This window comes from Phocoena phocoena, chromosome 6, assembly GCF_963924675.1.
Source record: "Phocoena phocoena chromosome 6, mPhoPho1.1, whole genome shotgun sequence".
In the NCBI taxonomy this organism is placed as follows: Eukaryota; Metazoa; Chordata; class Mammalia; order Artiodactyla; family Phocoenidae; genus Phocoena; species Phocoena phocoena.
Window position 1 is genome coordinate 60,939,567 of NC_089224.1, and position 18,221 is coordinate 60,957,787.

Sequence of the window (18,221 nt, forward strand, 5' to 3'; positions counted from 1 at the left end):
TTGGGAGTAGAAGGTGTTATAGTGAAAATGATGGAGACACTGGGGAGGGGAAGATTAATGTTTCTTTATTACAGTTGGAGAAAATACTGTGAATGTGAGGATCCAGGGTATAGGGTTACAAGGGCAGCCTTGACCAGTGTAAAATTCTAGTCCAGGGAGATAGATTTATAGTTACTACTCCCGCAGCTTCATCTTCCATTCAGACCTAGTTAGCCACACTGTGGAGAAACATCAAAGGATTGGCTTAGTTTGAGTCTGTTTTTGAAAAATGGCACTGTTTTAGACAAGAAGACCAGGAGGGCTTCAGTGGAAATAATGTGTATTTAATATCATGTATAACTATCTTTTATTTTCATTCATTCATTCTTAGCTTCATTGACAGACTTTATTGTGTACTGTATAGGCCCTGGGCTAGGTGCTGAGGAAGCAGCGATATCTCAGACAAGAGCTTTGTCTTTAAAAAGCAATAAAGTATAAACGGATGACAGGCATGTAAACATTTCCGTTCCCTGAAGGTGCTGAGGCAAATGTATTACGAAAGACTGTGGGGGAACGAAAAGAAGAATTGGTCAGATTTGCTCAGTTGGCAGTGGGGGAGAGGAAGTCACAGAGAAGATGACCTTTGAATCAAGACCTTGAAGACAGAGGTGCTCCTAGGTAGACAAGTTAGAGTAAGGCTGTGCCAAGCAGAGAGAAAAGCAGGAACAAGAAAAGGGCTAAAATAATTTTTTCAGCAATCTTATTGGTATTTATCTATGCTAAGATGTGCATTATTTTCACATCGGATTATCTCTGAAATATTAACACCATGTACTAGTTTATTGTTCTTACTGGTATATAAAATAATGGTATGACATAATATATGGCATCTAAGATTTGATGAAATAATGTATTAATATGCTTTGACACCAAGTAGTATTTGTTGGGTGTGCTGTTCCAGCTGCTAATATGTCTTTGTTTTAGAGGTAGATATTAATACCATTTTATGGTGAAGGAAACAGGCATGAAACGAATGAGTTCCTTAGATGAATATGTGACACTGAATTTGACAGAATACCTGACATCTAATGTTGCTTTTAATAGCAGTGGCTGGTAGGGATAGAACCTGGGGATAGAATTCAAGTGTCTTATATACTGGGCTAGGGTATGAACCATTACACTGCCTTTATCCAAGGTAAAAAGGGGGTTTGAAAAGCAAATCACATGTAGCTTGTTGGAATTTATAAAGATATTAAGTCTATGATCATTGCACAAAAATGTACCCACTACTCTTAGTGTCAAGATGAAGCCCTGATGGTACAGTGTTATATGAGTTATGAAAACAGAGGGACTATCATCTATAACTGATCTTTCAAGGCACAAGAAGATGCATCAGATAGAAGCTGCAGGGAGAGGGGAAGGTTCCGGTTTGTGTATCTGAAAAAAAAAATCAGACAGAAATTTCTTTTGGACCTTTCTTGGATCTTGGAAAGTATCCAAGGAAGAAACTAAGCATCCAGCACCTAAACTTAAGGACACAGGTGCCATGAAAATACACTCTTGTAGACTCCATTTCTGCTCTGTCAGTAAATCCCTGTGTGATTTACTGACACAAGTCAGTTAACATTTGATTTTAGTTTCCCAGAGGGCTGGACTAGAGAAGGCTTCCTGCTAGCTAAAGATGCTGTGACTCTCCTAGCACTTTGGAGATGTGGTTTCATTGATGAGAGCATTGGTGATTACTCTAAGGTCTTGTTTATCCTTAGTTTGCGGGCTGTTGGAATAGAATGTTACAAAAGATGAAGAAGTCATTTTTTTGGCTATTAACCTAATTTTTGAGAAGACAAAATAAAAAATTATACTCCTTAGGGCTAAGGAAAGTTACCGTGATGCTTTTCTACTACTTTGATCCCAAATATATCAACGAGCAAGATGGGGAATTTGGTGAGAAAATTTTAGAGCCAATTTGCCAGAAAAACCTGAGATCATATTTATTTTGATTTATTTGAAATGGGAACTGAGACTGGAACAGGTAGTTTTCAAAAACTGTTTGAAAAAGTATATCCATGCAAAAAGAATGTCTAGAATGATTCAACCACTATTATTATTTTTTATAAATGAGTCATGGCAGTGTTTACCTTTCTCCTCTTTGCTCTTCACGTTTCTGTAATGGCACAGATTCTTGATGGTTTCTTTTTTTTCCTTTCCCTTCTGGGATATGTACCAAATTTTACTACGTTCGAAGATTGTTACTAATGAAATGAAAAATTTATGTCAAATTTGGTTAACATGCTACTTTTAGAATGAATGTTTTGTTTAGGGTTCTCTCATCTTGATTTTTAAAAAATTGTGTGTATGTCCAATGAAAATATATTAGGATGAAGAGGAAAAATAAAGATTGGAGAGACACAGCCAGTCTATATCCTTTTAAAGAGGCATTTTGGAAGACCAGACTTGGAATGAAATGAACCAGTTAAACAAGTTTTTTTCAGGAGTGTCAACTTTCCTTGCTGGGTCATTCAAGATATTAGCTATTCTAGAAAAAACATGGTTTGATACAAGTAATCCCATCTACTTACCACCTTAACCCTTTAGGTAAAGAGATGATAAAATATGGTTCTTAATATAACTGGACACTTCTGTATAGAAGAAGCAAAATGTAAGCATATTTTGTATGAGTGGTGATTATAGAAGGGTTTCTATTGTAGCATTATGGATTTTCATTGGAATTAGAGAAAGCTTTTTTCTATCACTAATACTGAAAAAAAAAACCAAAAAGGTGATCCAAGGACTGTCTCTAAAGATGAGTCCTGATATAAGCGTGCACATATGTGTATTTACTGATTTCTGATATAAGGGACATGAAAGCTAACCTGATTCGTTTGTTTTTAGGGGCTCTTGGCTTTGGGCCTCAGTGCAAGTCCATTGGAAAAGGCAGCTGCAACAATCTAGTGGTCACCAGCAGTCCCATGATGGTTCAGCGACTGGGACCCATTTCACCACCAGCAAGCCAGGTCTCTACAGCATGCAACCAGATCAGTCCTAGCTTACAGAGGGCAATGAATGCAGCCAACCTGAATATACCTCCTTCAGATACCAGGTCTCAAGTTACTTTTTTTTTTTCCCCTTCTTATGGTATAATCACACCCATGACTGTTTTTCCTTTCCTTACTGAATGCATGCCCACACAACACACACACACACACACACACACACACACACACACACACTCAAGCAGCTCTTTTAATTTGAGCTTTGTAGGGGAATGTGTATAAAAACTGTGTGTGCCATAATATCATCTTAATTGGGAAGAATGGTTTAATACCTGCTGGCTTACAGTGTGAGTGAAATTAAGGCGCACTTTGAGATTTTGGGGCCTCTGTGACTAAATACCAGTGTGTTAATCTGTTGATTCCTGGTGAAGCAGGTCATATCATGGCCTAAAAAGATAAAGATGTTCCATGCACATCCATCTTAGCTGCTCGTTTTTCAGTGTATGAGTTGCAGCATCCTAAGGCTGCTTTACAGCTGTTTTGTCTGTCCAGCCATACATTCACCCATCTAACCAAGCATCTTAAATATTTATGGTCCTGCATAATGTAATAGTTGAAGTTTAGGGAGATAGTTGAAAAAGTAAAGATAGAAATCATGAATTTCAAGACTTTATGATGCGTCTAGGAAGACATACTTTCGTGTGTGAGTTCCATAACATTTCAACACAATGTCTGATTAGGTGCTGGAATAAGTAGGTCCAATAAATGCTATACATCTATCTCCATGGGAGATAATTGAATAGGGAAATTACCTTCTCAAACAAATTTTTATATCTCTTAAGGTCGATATTACAGGGGACATAAAACCAAACCACTGTGCAAAGTATAAGGTCTATTTCTATGTTTGAAATGAATTATTTCATCTTCTGTAAGTAGTCTTCTTGGAGAAATACAATCCAAAGTTTTTGCTTCAGTCCCAGATCTGTTGTAACTGTGATTTTGCGAAGGAATTGGACCTCTCTTCTGTGGACCTCTGTTCCTCTTCTTGGGGGACTGGAATCTGCTGAGATGCCTTGTAGTTCTGGGTTCTGTTTCTTCCTCTTCTTCCTCCCCTTCATTTTTCTTTTCCTCTTATCCCCCTTTCCCCTTCTTGTGTCTCTGCACTGTCCTCCTAGCTGCTATTCGAGACTCTGAAATCACAGTTCCTGGATCATTTTTTATGCCAATTTTTTCATGAGATGGAAACTTGTTTTTCACCTGAGATTTTTTTTGTGATGGGAAGCTGCTCCTGTCATTTTCCTATTGATGATTATGCCTTGAGGGACTCTTCAGACTTGCTGAGTATTGCATGTAAAATTAACTGTACTCGTGGGGTAGATGTCATTGGGAAGCCTTCAGCTTCCTGTCTGTGGCAAGTCCAGCCCATGCCTTGAAGGCAGAGAGTCATAATTAATGGAGAAACTGAAGGTAGGCAGGGCACAGGCTGCTCCAGCCACGCATGTATCTAGTGCAGTCCCTTTCATGGGTCGGGCAGGGAAGGGTCATTATCTCAGTGTTTTCTGGCATATTTGATTCCTTAGCATAAATTTTTATCCTTAAAAGATAACATCTTAGAGATGCACTGATATATATGTTTTGATTATGTATTCTGTGAGTCCTTCTATGGAAATAATTTTTGTAGGATGAGCAAAGAAACAGGAGTTGGGAACTGGCTTGGTGAAATATCGAATTTACTTTTAGCAATTTGGAAAGGTCACATTTATTTGTGATACTTAAATTGGTTTGTGTGTTCCATAAGAGGAGAGATAGGACAGGAGGCAACAGTTCAACTTGAAGGCATTTTGCTATCTAGAGATGGAGAGAGAATCAGCTTTGTGTATTGGGGGAATGCCCGGGGGGGTGGGGGTGGTGGGGTGGGGAGCTGGATGGGGACATAACTGTTCAGTCTGAGTGATGGCCACCCTATAAAAAGTTGTAAAATTTATTGTTTTTTCCTGATTATCTATGTAATTCTTACTCATTGTAGAAAATGTGGAAAATATGGACAAGCACAAGACAGTATATGATAGTCATCCCGAATCCTACCACTCACAGGCAACCATGGGTGGAATTTTGACATATATCCTTCTAGCTGTAGGCAAACATATACATCATAAGCATACGTTTCCCTTTCCATCAAATTGATCTATAATGATCTACATAGTATTATATTTACTTTTTTCGTTAATATAAACACTTTCCTTTGTAATAATCTTTTGTGGTAAAAATATATTTAGCATCATATAATGACTTCTTCCTGCCCAAGATTCCATTTTATTAAAAAGTATATAAATAAAACTATAATTTTTATCAGTATCTTATTACTGGGCATTTGTTTCCCTTTATTTCATTATTATAAGTAATACTTCATTGGATCAATTCTGTAACTCTTGTTGCCCATCTCTTTTTCATGACATATATGCATATATATGTACACATATATATGTAGTCATTCTCTTAAGCATCATTTTGAGGAATTCCTTGTCATATATACGTTAGTATTTCTTTTGAGCTTGGCATTGAACCAAGCAGTTCAGCTTGGTTATTACACCTCTTACGGCCCCATGAGAGTTACTGAGCTCTTGCTTCACCAGCTACCCTAACCTATTTCACTGTTGGTTTCTGAATTTTTCATATTGCTTTTATTTTGTTTGAGTTATCTTTCTTTCACATATAGCTTCAAATTAACCAGTCACCAGAAATAATATGCTTAGGATTAGATGAACATATGGAAATGGAGATTTCTCTAAGTATGGTGATAGAACCACAGCTCTTTGTCACTTTCTTTCCCATAGGCTTGGTGTGGGTAGCAGCAGGGATTATAGGCAAGAGTTCTTTGCAATCTTTCACAGTCATTCAGCATATTGTTTCAGAAGGAGAACAGAAAACGTGTGCTCCAGTTGTAGCTCGTGTGACTTTAAGCCTCGTACACCAGGTCTTTTAATCAAGCAGAGCAGCATGGACCACATGTGGGGTATGTTGTGGGGAAAACAGTGGAGGATGTATGTGATCCAGCTAGGTGACTGCCTATCAAATGCTGCTTTATTTGTACTTCTTTAAGAAGTTTTGGTCCTTTTTCTGGTGTCACTGGGAGGAATTTCACAGAACCTTGGTTTTATTCTCTGTAAAACAGAGGTTATTTAAACAATCCAATTTACTTACTTCACAGGCTATATTAAATGAAATAATACAAAGGGAAAATACTTCATAAGTTAAAAATGATGGTTATCATTATATTGATTGATTACTCACCTTAATCAATATTTTTTTGGAAAACTTTAACACTCTGGTGGGTACTGGCGGAGATAAAAATGACCCCTTTTTTTGGAGGACTTTGAATTTTATTGAGGAAGATAACACCCACAGATGCTTGAAGTTAGCTATGTTTAAGGCTCAGTACAGACAGTATATAATTTTTCTGGAAAGAGGACTTTTACTGAGAGCTACTATCTTTGGGGCAGGTTTCATGGATTAGAACTTTGAAATATTAAGAGATCGGGGGTAATTGCTTAGAAGGGAGGTAGGCTGCTAGGCAAAGGCCATTTGTTGGAAATTTTGTTCTTATTAGGTGTTTAAGATAGAAGAGAGAGTTCTCCATTCATATAACTACCTTAGTGAATAGAACATAGAATTTGCTTTCTGAAAAATATACGATAACTGTCTTAGAAAACTGAGATGTCCAAGGAGTTAAGGAATGTGCCTGCATGGGGTTATGCTCAAATTTAAATCGAACGATACTTTAGGTGTATTTTGAGAAAAATAAGAAACATCTCTTGACAGTGGAACAAATGAACATGTCTCACTCACTATAGGCAGCCCTCAAACCAAATAATATAATTTCAAATGCAAAGTATATACAGATGGGTAAAATACTTTCTGCCTGCCATTCACTGCTTAAAAATCTGAAATCCTCCAGTATGACAGTGACCAGGCAAATGCACCATTTGAGAATGTTATATAAACCATCTAAACCTCAGGGTGTAAAGCAAAGTCAGTTGTCTTTGCCTCATATATGACACGACTACTGATTGGACTTGGGTCAGAAAGCAATTCTGTTATCTCCCTGGGGAAGGGACCAAAAGGCCCTTGACATCCTATCACCAGGAGCCTTCAGCTGAGCTCTGCAGGGAGAGCTACAAGCTGCAGGTATGCTGGGAAAATAATTGGAAGTGTCCATGGGGAATTAAAAAACAGATGGTTCAGAAACCACTCTGGGGCTTGCAGAAGGACTTCAGTCCAAATATAAGGATCTGGACAGAGGAAAAGAAATCTGTGTCAGGGGCAACTGGACGTAAATTTCTGCTGTGTTTGTCATCGGTAAACATTACTTCATTTGATGGAAACACCACATCGACAATGGTGTTATCTACCACCTTATACTGTGCATTTTGGAGCTGAGATGTTTTCTTGCTGATTTCTCATGCTTGTAGGAAGCAGTGTTTCTGGCTTCCATTTTGTGAAAAGAAGAGGAACAGCTGGGATGAGAATGCTTCTATTTTTCCCTCAGTTCTTTTGCAACAGGTTGCTGTTTAACAGCTGGAAGTAGTAAATGGGTTCATTCTGGGAAGATAGACATTCTATACAATATTTTATTTTAAATTTTTTGTCAGAAAAAAGATCTCTGTAGAAAGCCAGTGCAAGTACATATAAAGAAGTCAGGTTTTTCTGATACACTACAACTCAGAATACACTATTCTGAGTTGGGAGTACAGTGAATTATGAATTATGTCCAGCCTCTTTGTGACAAATTTTCCATCCAAAGGGCATAGCTTTTCTCTTCAATGATTTTTAAGGCAATGATGTCATAGTAAAGCAAAATGAATTTTAAAGTGGCCAGACTACATTACAAAGCATTCTGTTATTCAGCTAACTGTTGTGACATGTGAGGCATGTTTTGTAAAGGGTAAGAAGGACAGGAGAGGAATTGTTGCAAAAGTGAAGTACTTAAAGCACATGCTTTGCTCTCAGTCCAAATCTGCTCTGATTCAAGGACAACAGTTCATGGAAGATCCAAAACTAGCAGGTGTGATTAAACCCTGCACGGCCCAAATGCATAATTACAAATATGACTTGATTTCAGGCTGTCACTCCCATATATATTACAGCTGTATTTTATATATATTTTATTTCTGGGGCAATTTGATGTTGTGACTGAGTACTTACAGTGTGAACTGCTGTCTTTTATAGAAACATTTAAAATTCCTTAATGTCAGTGAAATAAACTTGTGAAATTATTATTAGGTCCCCTGGATGACTTTGAGGATTTACTATTTTTTTCTTTTCAAATTAAGCATAGGTTTATGTTTACCTCACCAAACAGATTTCACTCAAAGGCTGGGACTCTGTTTAGACTTGTGTTCTGCGATACCTATTTGTAGTGTGGTGCACACAGTAGCTGCTTAATAAATACTTGTTTATTTGGTTTGCCATAACAAGCTTCAATAATTATTCCTACGTCTCTAATTTTTTCCCTGTATTAAAAAAAGATATTTAAAAATAAAGCAAGGACGATTTATTATCATTTAAAGTATTAAGATTATTTATAACAGTAGGTCTTTTTGTTTTATTATTCCAGTGAGCATTAGCTTTTATTGTTCTTCTTGGTAAAATGTTATTTACCTGGAACTAAAAGCCTTGGGTTTTATCTTAGCCAAAGAATGTGTGTTTAGCCGAGAATGTAATTAGGGGAAATACTTAAGGGATTGTCAATGCAATGTTCTTTTAGCTCTTAGGCAATCCATATCCTGCTAAAATGTTTGTCTTTTTTTTTCTCCCCGCCTTCTGGCTGCTGTTCCAGGTCCCTTATTTCGCGTGAGTCTTTGGCATCCTCAACTTTGAGTCTGACAGAAAGTCAGTCAGCCTTGAGCGTGAAACAAGAGTGGTCTCACGGCTACAGGGCTCTCCCTTCGCTCTCCTCCAACCACAGCTCTCAGAATGGCATTGATCTAGGGGACCTCCTCAGCCTTCCTCCTGGAACAGCCATGCCCAGCAACAGTGTCTCTAACTCATTGCCATCCTACCTGTTCGGGATGGAAAATAGCCACTCTCCTTACCCTAGTTCCCGGCACTCTTCGGCCAGGTCCCACTCGGCCCGCTCCAAGAAGAGAGCACTGTCCTTGTCCCCGTTGTCCGATGGCATTGGGAATGTGTATAAAAACTGTGTGTGCCATAATATCATCTTAATTGGGAAGAATGGTTTAATACCTGCTGGCTTACAGTGTGAGTGAAATTAAGGCGCACTTTGAGATTTTGGGGCCTCTGTGACTAAATACCAGTGTGTTAATCTGTTGATTCCTGGTGAAGCAGGTCATATCATGGCCTAAAAAGATAAAGATGTTCCATGCACATCCATCTTAGCTGCTCGTTTTTCAGTGTATGAGTTGCAGCATCCTAAGGCTGCTTTACAGCTGTTTTGTCTGTCCAGCCATACATTCACCCATCTAACCAAGCATCTTAAATATTTATGGTCCTGCATAATGTAATAGTTGAAGTTTAGGGAGATAGTTGAAAAAGTAAAGATAGAAATCATGAATTTCAAGACTTTATGATGCGTCTAGGAAGACATACTTTCGTGTGTGAGTTCCATAACATTTCAACACAATGTCTGATTAGGTGCTGGAATAAGTAGGTCCAATAAATGCTATACATCTATCTCCATGGGAGATAATTGAATAGGGAAATTACCTTCTCAAACAAATTTTTATATCTCTTAAGGTCGATATTACAGGGGACATAAAACCAAACCACTGTGCAAAGTATAAGGTCTATTTCTATGTTTGAAATGAATTATTTCATCTTCTGTAAGTAGTCTTCTTGGAGAAATACAATCCAAAGTTTTTGCTTCAGTCCCAGATCTGTTGTAACTGTGATTTTGCGAAGGAATTGGACCTCTCTTCTGTGGACCTCTGTTCCTCTTCTTGGGGGACTGGAATCTGCTGAGATGCCTTGTAGTTCTGGGTTCTGTTTCTTCCTCTTCTTCCTCCCCTTCATTTTTCTTTTCCTCTTATCCCCCTTTCCCCTTCTTGTGTCTCTGCACTGTCCTCCTAGCTGCTATTCGAGACTCTGAAATCACAGTTCCTGGATCATTTTTTATGCCAATTTTTTCATGAGATGGAAACTTGTTTTTCACCTGAGATTTTTTTTGTGATGGGAAGCTGCTCCTGTCATTTTCCTATTGATGATTATGCCTTGAGGGACTCTTCAGACTTGCTGAGTATTGCATGTAAAATTAACTGTACTCGTGGGGTAGATGTCATTGGGAAGCCTTCAGCTTCCTGTCTGTGGCAAGTCCAGCCCATGCCTTGAAGGCAGAGAGTCATAATTAATGGAGAAACTGAAGGTAGGCAGGGCACAGGCTGCTCCAGCCACGCATGTATCTAGTGCAGTCCCTTTCATGGGTCGGGCAGGGAAGGGTCATTATCTCAGTGTTTTCTGGCATATTTGATTCCTTAGCATAAATTTTTATCCTTAAAAGATAACATCTTAGAGATGCACTGATATATATGTTTTGATTATGTATTCTGTGAGTCCTTCTATGGAAATAATTTTTGTAGGATGAGCAAAGAAACAGGAGTTGGGAACTGGCTTGGTGAAATATCGAATTTACTTTTAGCAATTTGGAAAGGTCACATTTATTTGTGATACTTAAATTGGTTTGTGTGTTCCATAAGAGGAGAGATAGGACAGGAGGCAACAGTTCAACTTGAAGGCATTTTGCTATCTAGAGATGGAGAGAGAATCAGCTTTGTGTATTGGGGGAATGCCCGGGGGGGTGGGGGTGGTGGGGTGGGGAGCTGGATGGGGACATAACTGTTCAGTCTGAGTGATGGCCACCCTATAAAAAGTTGTAAAATTTATTGTTTTTTCCTGATTATCTATGTAATTCTTACTCATTGTAGAAAATGTGGAAAATATGGACAAGCACAAGACAGTATATGATAGTCATCCCGAATCCTACCACTCACAGGCAACCATGGGTGGAATTTTGACATATATCCTTCTAGCTGTAGGCAAACATATACATCATAAGCATACGTTTCCCTTTCCATCAAATTGATCTATAATGATCTACATAGTATTATATTTACTTTTTTCGTTAATATAAACACTTTCCTTTGTAATAATCTTTTGTGGTAAAAATATATTTAGCATCATATAATGACTTCTTCCTGCCCAAGATTCCATTTTATTAAAAAGTATATAAATAAAACTATAATTTTTATCAGTATCTTATTACTGGGCATTTGTTTCCCTTTATTTCATTATTATAAGTAATACTTCATTGGATCAATTCTGTAACTCTTGTTGCCCATCTCTTTTTCATGACATATATGCATATATATGTACACATATATATGTAGTCATTCTCTTAAGCATCATTTTGAGGAATTCCTTGTCATATATACGTTAGTATTTCTTTTGAGCTTGGCATTGAACCAAGCAGTTCAGCTTGGTTATTACACCTCTTACGGCCCCATGAGAGTTACTGAGCTCTTGCTTCACCAGCTACCCTAACCTATTTCACTGTTGGTTTCTGAATTTTTCATATTGCTTTTATTTTGTTTGAGTTATCTTTCTTTCACATATAGCTTCAAATTAACCAGTCACCAGAAATAATATGCTTAGGATTAGATGAACATATGGAAATGGAGATTTCTCTAAGTATGGTGATAGAACCACAGCTCTTTGTCACTTTCTTTCCCATAGGCTTGGTGTGGGTAGCAGCAGGGATTATAGGCAAGAGTTCTTTGCAATCTTTCACAGTCATTCAGCATATTGTTTCAGAAGGAGAACAGAAAACGTGTGCTCCAGTTGTAGCTCGTGTGACTTTAAGCCTCGTACACCAGGTCTTTTAATCAAGCAGAGCAGCATGGACCACATGTGGGGTATGTTGTGGGGAAAACAGTGGAGGATGTATGTGATCCAGCTAGGTGACTGCCTATCAAATGCTGCTTTATTTGTACTTCTTTAAGAAGTTTTGGTCCTTTTTCTGGTGTCACTGGGAGGAATTTCACAGAACCTTGGTTTTATTCTCTGTAAAACAGAGGTTATTTAAACAATCCAATTTACTTACTTCACAGGCTATATTAAATGAAATAATACAAAGGGAAAATACTTCATAAGTTAAAAATGATGGTTATCATTATATTGATTGATTACTCACCTTAATCAATATTTTTTTGGAAAACTTTAACACTCTGGTGGGTACTGGCGGAGATAAAAATGACCCCTTTTTTTGGAGGACTTTGAATTTTATTGAGGAAGATAACACCCACAGATGCTTGAAGTTAGCTATGTTTAAGGCTCAGTACAGACAGTATATAATTTTTCTGGAAAGAGGACTTTTACTGAGAGCTACTATCTTTGGGGCAGGTTTCATGGATTAGAACTTTGAAATATTAAGAGATCGGGGGTAATTGCTTAGAAGGGAGGTAGGCTGCTAGGCAAAGGCCATTTGTTGGAAATTTTGTTCTTATTAGGTGTTTAAGATAGAAGAGAGAGTTCTCCATTCATATAACTACCTTAGTGAATAGAACATAGAATTTGCTTTCTGAAAAATATACGATAACTGTCTTAGAAAACTGAGATGTCCAAGGAGTTAAGGAATGTGCCTGCATGGGGTTATGCTCAAATTTAAATCGAACGATACTTTAGGTGTATTTTGAGAAAAATAAGAAACATCTCTTGACAGTGGAACAAATGAACATGTCTCACTCACTATAGGCAGCCCTCAAACCAAATAATATAATTTCAAATGCAAAGTATATACAGATGGGTAAAATACTTTCTGCCTGCCATTCACTGCTTAAAAATCTGAAATCCTCCAGTATGACAGTGACCAGGCAAATGCACCATTTGAGAATGTTATATAAACCATCTAAACCTCAGGGTGTAAAGCAAAGTCAGTTGTCTTTGCCTCATATATGACACGACTACTGATTGGACTTGGGTCAGAAAGCAATTCTGTTATCTCCCTGGGGAAGGGACCAAAAGGCCCTTGACATCCTATCACCAGGAGCCTTCAGCTGAGCTCTGCAGGGAGAGCTACAAGCTGCAGGTATGCTGGGAAAATAATTGGAAGTGTCCATGGGGAATTAAAAAACAGATGGTTCAGAAACCACTCTGGGGCTTGCAGAAGGACTTCAGTCCAAATATAAGGATCTGGACAGAGGAAAAGAAATCTGTGTCAGGGGCAACTGGACGTAAATTTCTGCTGTGTTTGTCATCGGTAAACATTACTTCATTTGATGGAAACACCACATCGACAATGGTGTTATCTACCACCTTATACTGTGCATTTTGGAGCTGAGATGTTTTCTTGCTGATTTCTCATGCTTGTAGGAAGCAGTGTTTCTGGCTTCCATTTTGTGAAAAGAAGAGGAACAGCTGGGATGAGAATGCTTCTATTTTTCCCTCAGTTCTTTTGCAACAGGTTGCTGTTTAACAGCTGGAAGTAGTAAATGGGTTCATTCTGGGAAGATAGACATTCTATACAATATTTTATTTTAAATTTTTTGTCAGAAAAAAGATCTCTGTAGAAAGCCAGTGCAAGTACATATAAAGAAGTCAGGTTTTTCTGATACACTACAACTCAGAATACACTATTCTGAGTTGGGAGTACAGTGAATTATGAATTATGTCCAGCCTCTTTGTGACAAATTTTCCATCCAAAGGGCATAGCTTTTCTCTTCAATGATTTTTAAGGCAATGATGTCATAGTAAAGCAAAATGAATTTTAAAGTGGCCAGACTACATTACAAAGCATTCTGTTATTCAGCTAACTGTTGTGACATGTGAGGCATGTTTTGTAAAGGGTAAGAAGGACAGGAGAGGAATTGTTGCAAAAGTGAAGTACTTAAAGCACATGCTTTGCTCTCAGTCCAAATCTGCTCTGATTCAAGGACAACAGTTCATGGAAGATCCAAAACTAGCAGGTGTGATTAAACCCTGCACGGCCCAAATGCATAATTACAAATATGACTTGATTTCAGGCTGTCACTCCCATATATATTACAGCTGTATTTTATATATATTTTATTTCTGGGGCAATTTGATGTTGTGACTGAGTACTTACAGTGTGAACTGCTGTCTTTTATAGAAACATTTAAAATTCCTTAATGTCAGTGAAATAAACTTGTGAAATTATTATTAGGTCCCCTGGATGACTTTGAGGATTTACTATTTTTTTCTTTTCAAATTAAGCATAGGTTTATGTTTACCTCACCAAACAGATTTCACTCAAAGGCTGGGACTCTGTTTAGACTTGTGTTCTGCGATACCTATTTGTAGTGTGGTGCACACAGTAGCTGCTTAATAAATACTTGTTTATTTGGTTTGCCATAACAAGCTTCAATAATTATTCCTACGTCTCTAATTTTTTCCCTGTATTAAAAAAAGATATTTAAAAATAAAGCAAGGACGATTTATTATCATTTAAAGTATTAAGATTATTTATAACAGTAGGTCTTTTTGTTTTATTATTCCAGTGAGCATTAGCTTTTATTGTTCTTCTTGGTAAAATGTTATTTACCTGGAACTAAAAGCCTTGGGTTTTATCTTAGCCAAAGAATGTGTGTTTAGCCGAGAATGTAATTAGGGGAAATACTTAAGGGATTGTCAATGCAATGTTCTTTTAGCTCTTAGGCAATCCATATCCTGCTAAAATGTTTGTCTTTTTTTTTCTCCCCGCCTTCTGGCTGCTGTTCCAGGTCCCTTATTTCGCGTGAGTCTTTGGCATCCTCAACTTTGAGTCTGACAGAAAGTCAGTCAGCCTTGAGCGTGAAACAAGAGTGGTCTCACGGCTACAGGGCTCTCCCTTCGCTCTCCTCCAACCACAGCTCTCAGAATGGCATTGATCTAGGGGACCTCCTCAGCCTTCCTCCTGGAACAGCCATGCCCAGCAACAGTGTCTCTAACTCATTGCCATCCTACCTGTTCGGGATGGAAAATAGCCACTCTCCTTACCCTAGTTCCCGGCACTCTTCGGCCAGGTCCCACTCGGCCCGCTCCAAGAAGAGAGCACTGTCCTTGTCCCCGTTGTCCGATGGCATTGGGATAGACTTCAATACCATCATCCGCACCTCGCCCACGTCCTTGGTCGCCTACATCAACGGGTCAAGGTCTTCCCCGGCCAACATGTCCCCACAACCAGAGGTCTATGGGCATTTCCTGGGGGTGCGCGGCAGCTGTATTCCCCAGCCAGGCTCGGTGCCAAGCAGCCAGAAGGGCGTGCGGGTGGCCAGTGGTGGCCTGGCTCTTCCAGCCTACGACGAGGACAGCGTGCTGGAGTATGAGCGCATGCAGCAACTGGAGCACGGCGGCCTGCAGCCCGGCCTGGTCAACAACATGGTGGTGCAGCACGGCCTGCTGGACTCTGACGGCCAGCCGGCGGGCCTGCTAAAGACGGAGCGCCTGGATGACTTCCCGGGCGGCGCTCTGGACTTGCCCCCGGCACCCCCTCTGCCTCCTCTGCCACCTCCGCCCCAAGGCCCCCCGCCCCCCTACCACGCCCACCCGCACCTGCATCACCCAGAGCTCGTCCACCACACCCAACCGCTGGCCCTGCCTCAGGCCGCCCTGGAGGAGGATGGGGAGATGGAAGACGTTGGGGGCAAGCACTGCTGTCGCTGGATTGACTGCAGCGCCTTGTATGACCAGCAGGAGGAACTTGTGCGGCACATCGAGAAGGTTCACATAGATCAGCGCAAAGGGGAAGACTTCACTTGTTTCTGGGCCGGTTGTCCTCGAAGGTACAAGCCATTCAATGCCCGCTATAAACTGCTGATTCACATGAGAGTCCACTCGGGGGAGAAGCCCAACAAGTGTTCGGTGAGTCGCCTAAAGCCCACGGGAGTTCATTGAAGGTGTATGTGGTTTAACAAACGCTGCTACAAGTTAGGCGGCATTTTTTTCTTTTATGGAGTTTGGATGCTAGGGGTCTAGGTATCCATGGTACCTAGGTATCCTCTTCAGCCTGAGAAAGGGGAAGTCTTCTTTAATTATTAGTGGCTGGGGTATATCTCCACTTCTAGATTCTCTTCTGCAGATGTACATGATCGGGGAGGTTCACACTGCCACACTGTCCAAAGTCTTGGAAAATTGATTCCCACCAGGCACCAGCTTGAAGTTGCTGAAATGTGCAGGGCAGAGGAACACACACTACACCACCAGCAAGCTTTAGCTATTTTCCAAAGTAAATATTCAGTGATTTTCCCTTCCCTCCAATAACTGGGTGAGTGTTAGGGTTAGAGGGGTGGTTCTGATATTTAGAAAGGAACTCACACTTAGCAACTTGGCTAGTAAAAGTGTTGCTGCATACACCCACACGCCTGCACACTGCACCCTCCAAGGTTGTAAGTCTAGTTAATGATTTATAGCCAGCATGAGAACACTCAGGGTTACCAAAGGAGCTGAGTCTTACTGGATCTCCCTGAACTTTAAGGAGAGGGAGTTTGGTGGAAAATGTATAAGGAGAAAGAACCCAGAGGGGACTGTGTCTTTGGTGTTGAAGGAAGCGGGCATGGTGTCTCTTTCTCCCCACTTCCCCCTTTCACAACATCAATCCTGGAACTATCTCTGTTTCTTGGCAGAATTTACTGTTTTTGAATAATATGACTCTTAGATGGTTGCACAAACATTTCACACCTAACAGAAACCCTCAGGGTTTACAAGCAGGACATCACCCTTGGGATCCCAGGGTGGCTTTGCACAATCTCAGACAGCTCGCTTAACTCTTGGAAAAAGAAGAGCATGTGTTTTATATTAGTTTAGATGGACAGGAATATTTCTTTTACAGTTAACAATCTGAGAATTTTAGGTATTCCCTGGATATTGAATATGCTACAGGTCACTAAATGTGTGTAAAAAATATATATCATTTGGAAAAGGAACTTATTTAGATGGTGGTTCCCCCAGCCAGAGTCCCTTCTTTCTGTAGTATGTCTTGATAATAAAGAATCTGGGCCATGTTTACCATGTTTATGCTTGATTATAGATTGGCCAAGTTGTCAGATTCATGTAAAAGCAAACCAAACAGGTGATAGTTGTAAGGCAAGTATGAGAAGCGCCTTTTCACCATCCAGTAGGTATTTTTGAAAGAGTTTTAATAATTTCTGGAGGAATGAAATTGCATTTCTTGTCCTTACATTATGCCCCATGTTATGATTCTTCTTAAGGAAAACTTGAAACTCATACATTGTAAGAATGCCAGGTTATATGACTGAAAAGAATAATTACATTCCAGCCAACAAAACCTTACTCTGTCAGTAAGGTTCTGCATTAAAAATGCCAGAAAGAGACAAGCAATTGAAGGCAATTCCGTTTACTCTGTTTGGAACACACCGGCCTATTGCAGGCAAGAAAGACATTCAGTCTCTGAAGGAAAACAGTCCAGCCTTTTAGTTCTGACTAATCCTGGCTGAAAATAGTTTGCTGGATTTGGCTTTACTGAAATAAACATATAGGCTTGAATTATCCAAAAAAATATTTTTTTGCATTGCAAAATTAATTTTTGTGCAAAAGGATTTCCCTATTTTCCCACTATACCCAGATTTTGAAAAGGCGTATAACTTTATAAAGTTGACTTTTGCTAAAGTGCATGATGACTATTAAAAATAGAAATACTTCAGTGAAAGAATAAGCTGAGAGGTGAATGTTTGCAGGCGTCTGCATAGCTTTTCATGGTATTATTCAAGATGGGTATGGGAGGTGATTTTTCTCTCTCCCCTAGTCTGCCTACTCCCCATTTCTAGATGGAATCTTTGCAAAATTTAGATTGCTAGATTTAATAACATATCAAATCTAGACCCACAAAGCATTAAATCACATGTTATAGTGCAAATGTATTGTACAAAACAGGGTTTCTTAGGGGCTGACTAATGCTGCAGTTCTTGCCTTGGGACTGTATATTTTTAGCAGGAATATAAGACGTACATATCATGAGCATCGTGTCTTGTGAAAACTGTTATGTTGCTGCCTGTCATCTGCTTGATTTGTAGGGTTGTAGCTAACTGGCAGCAAATAATTTTGCCCTGAAAGTTGAGCAGCCTCTCAAGTTGTAGCCCGTGGAGAGAAGACGTTGTGCTTAATGTGGATGCGCATCTGAAAAAGAGGCATTCTTCTGCCTCTTGCAAAACCAGTCTTTACACTCTTGGAATCCAGACACAGAACTCTTAAAACTGAACAGCTTCATCTCTCACTTTTTTAGAAACT

At 39.4% G+C, this 18,221-nt stretch overlaps 1 protein-coding gene across 1 annotated transcript in view; it reads left to right on the forward strand.

The window, feature by feature from the left end:
* The window catches only part of GLIS3 (GLIS family zinc finger 3), a 499,957-nt gene that overhangs the window by 159,465 nt on the left and 322,271 nt on the right, over positions 1–18,221 (forward strand). The window contains exons 2-3 of the mRNA XM_065879061.1: positions 2,872–3,079; positions 14,720–15,839. Of these exons, the coding sequence (XP_065735133.1) occupies positions 2,872–3,079; positions 14,720–15,839 (1,328 nt within the window). The remainder of the gene's footprint in view (positions 1–2,871; positions 3,080–14,719; positions 15,840–18,221) is intronic.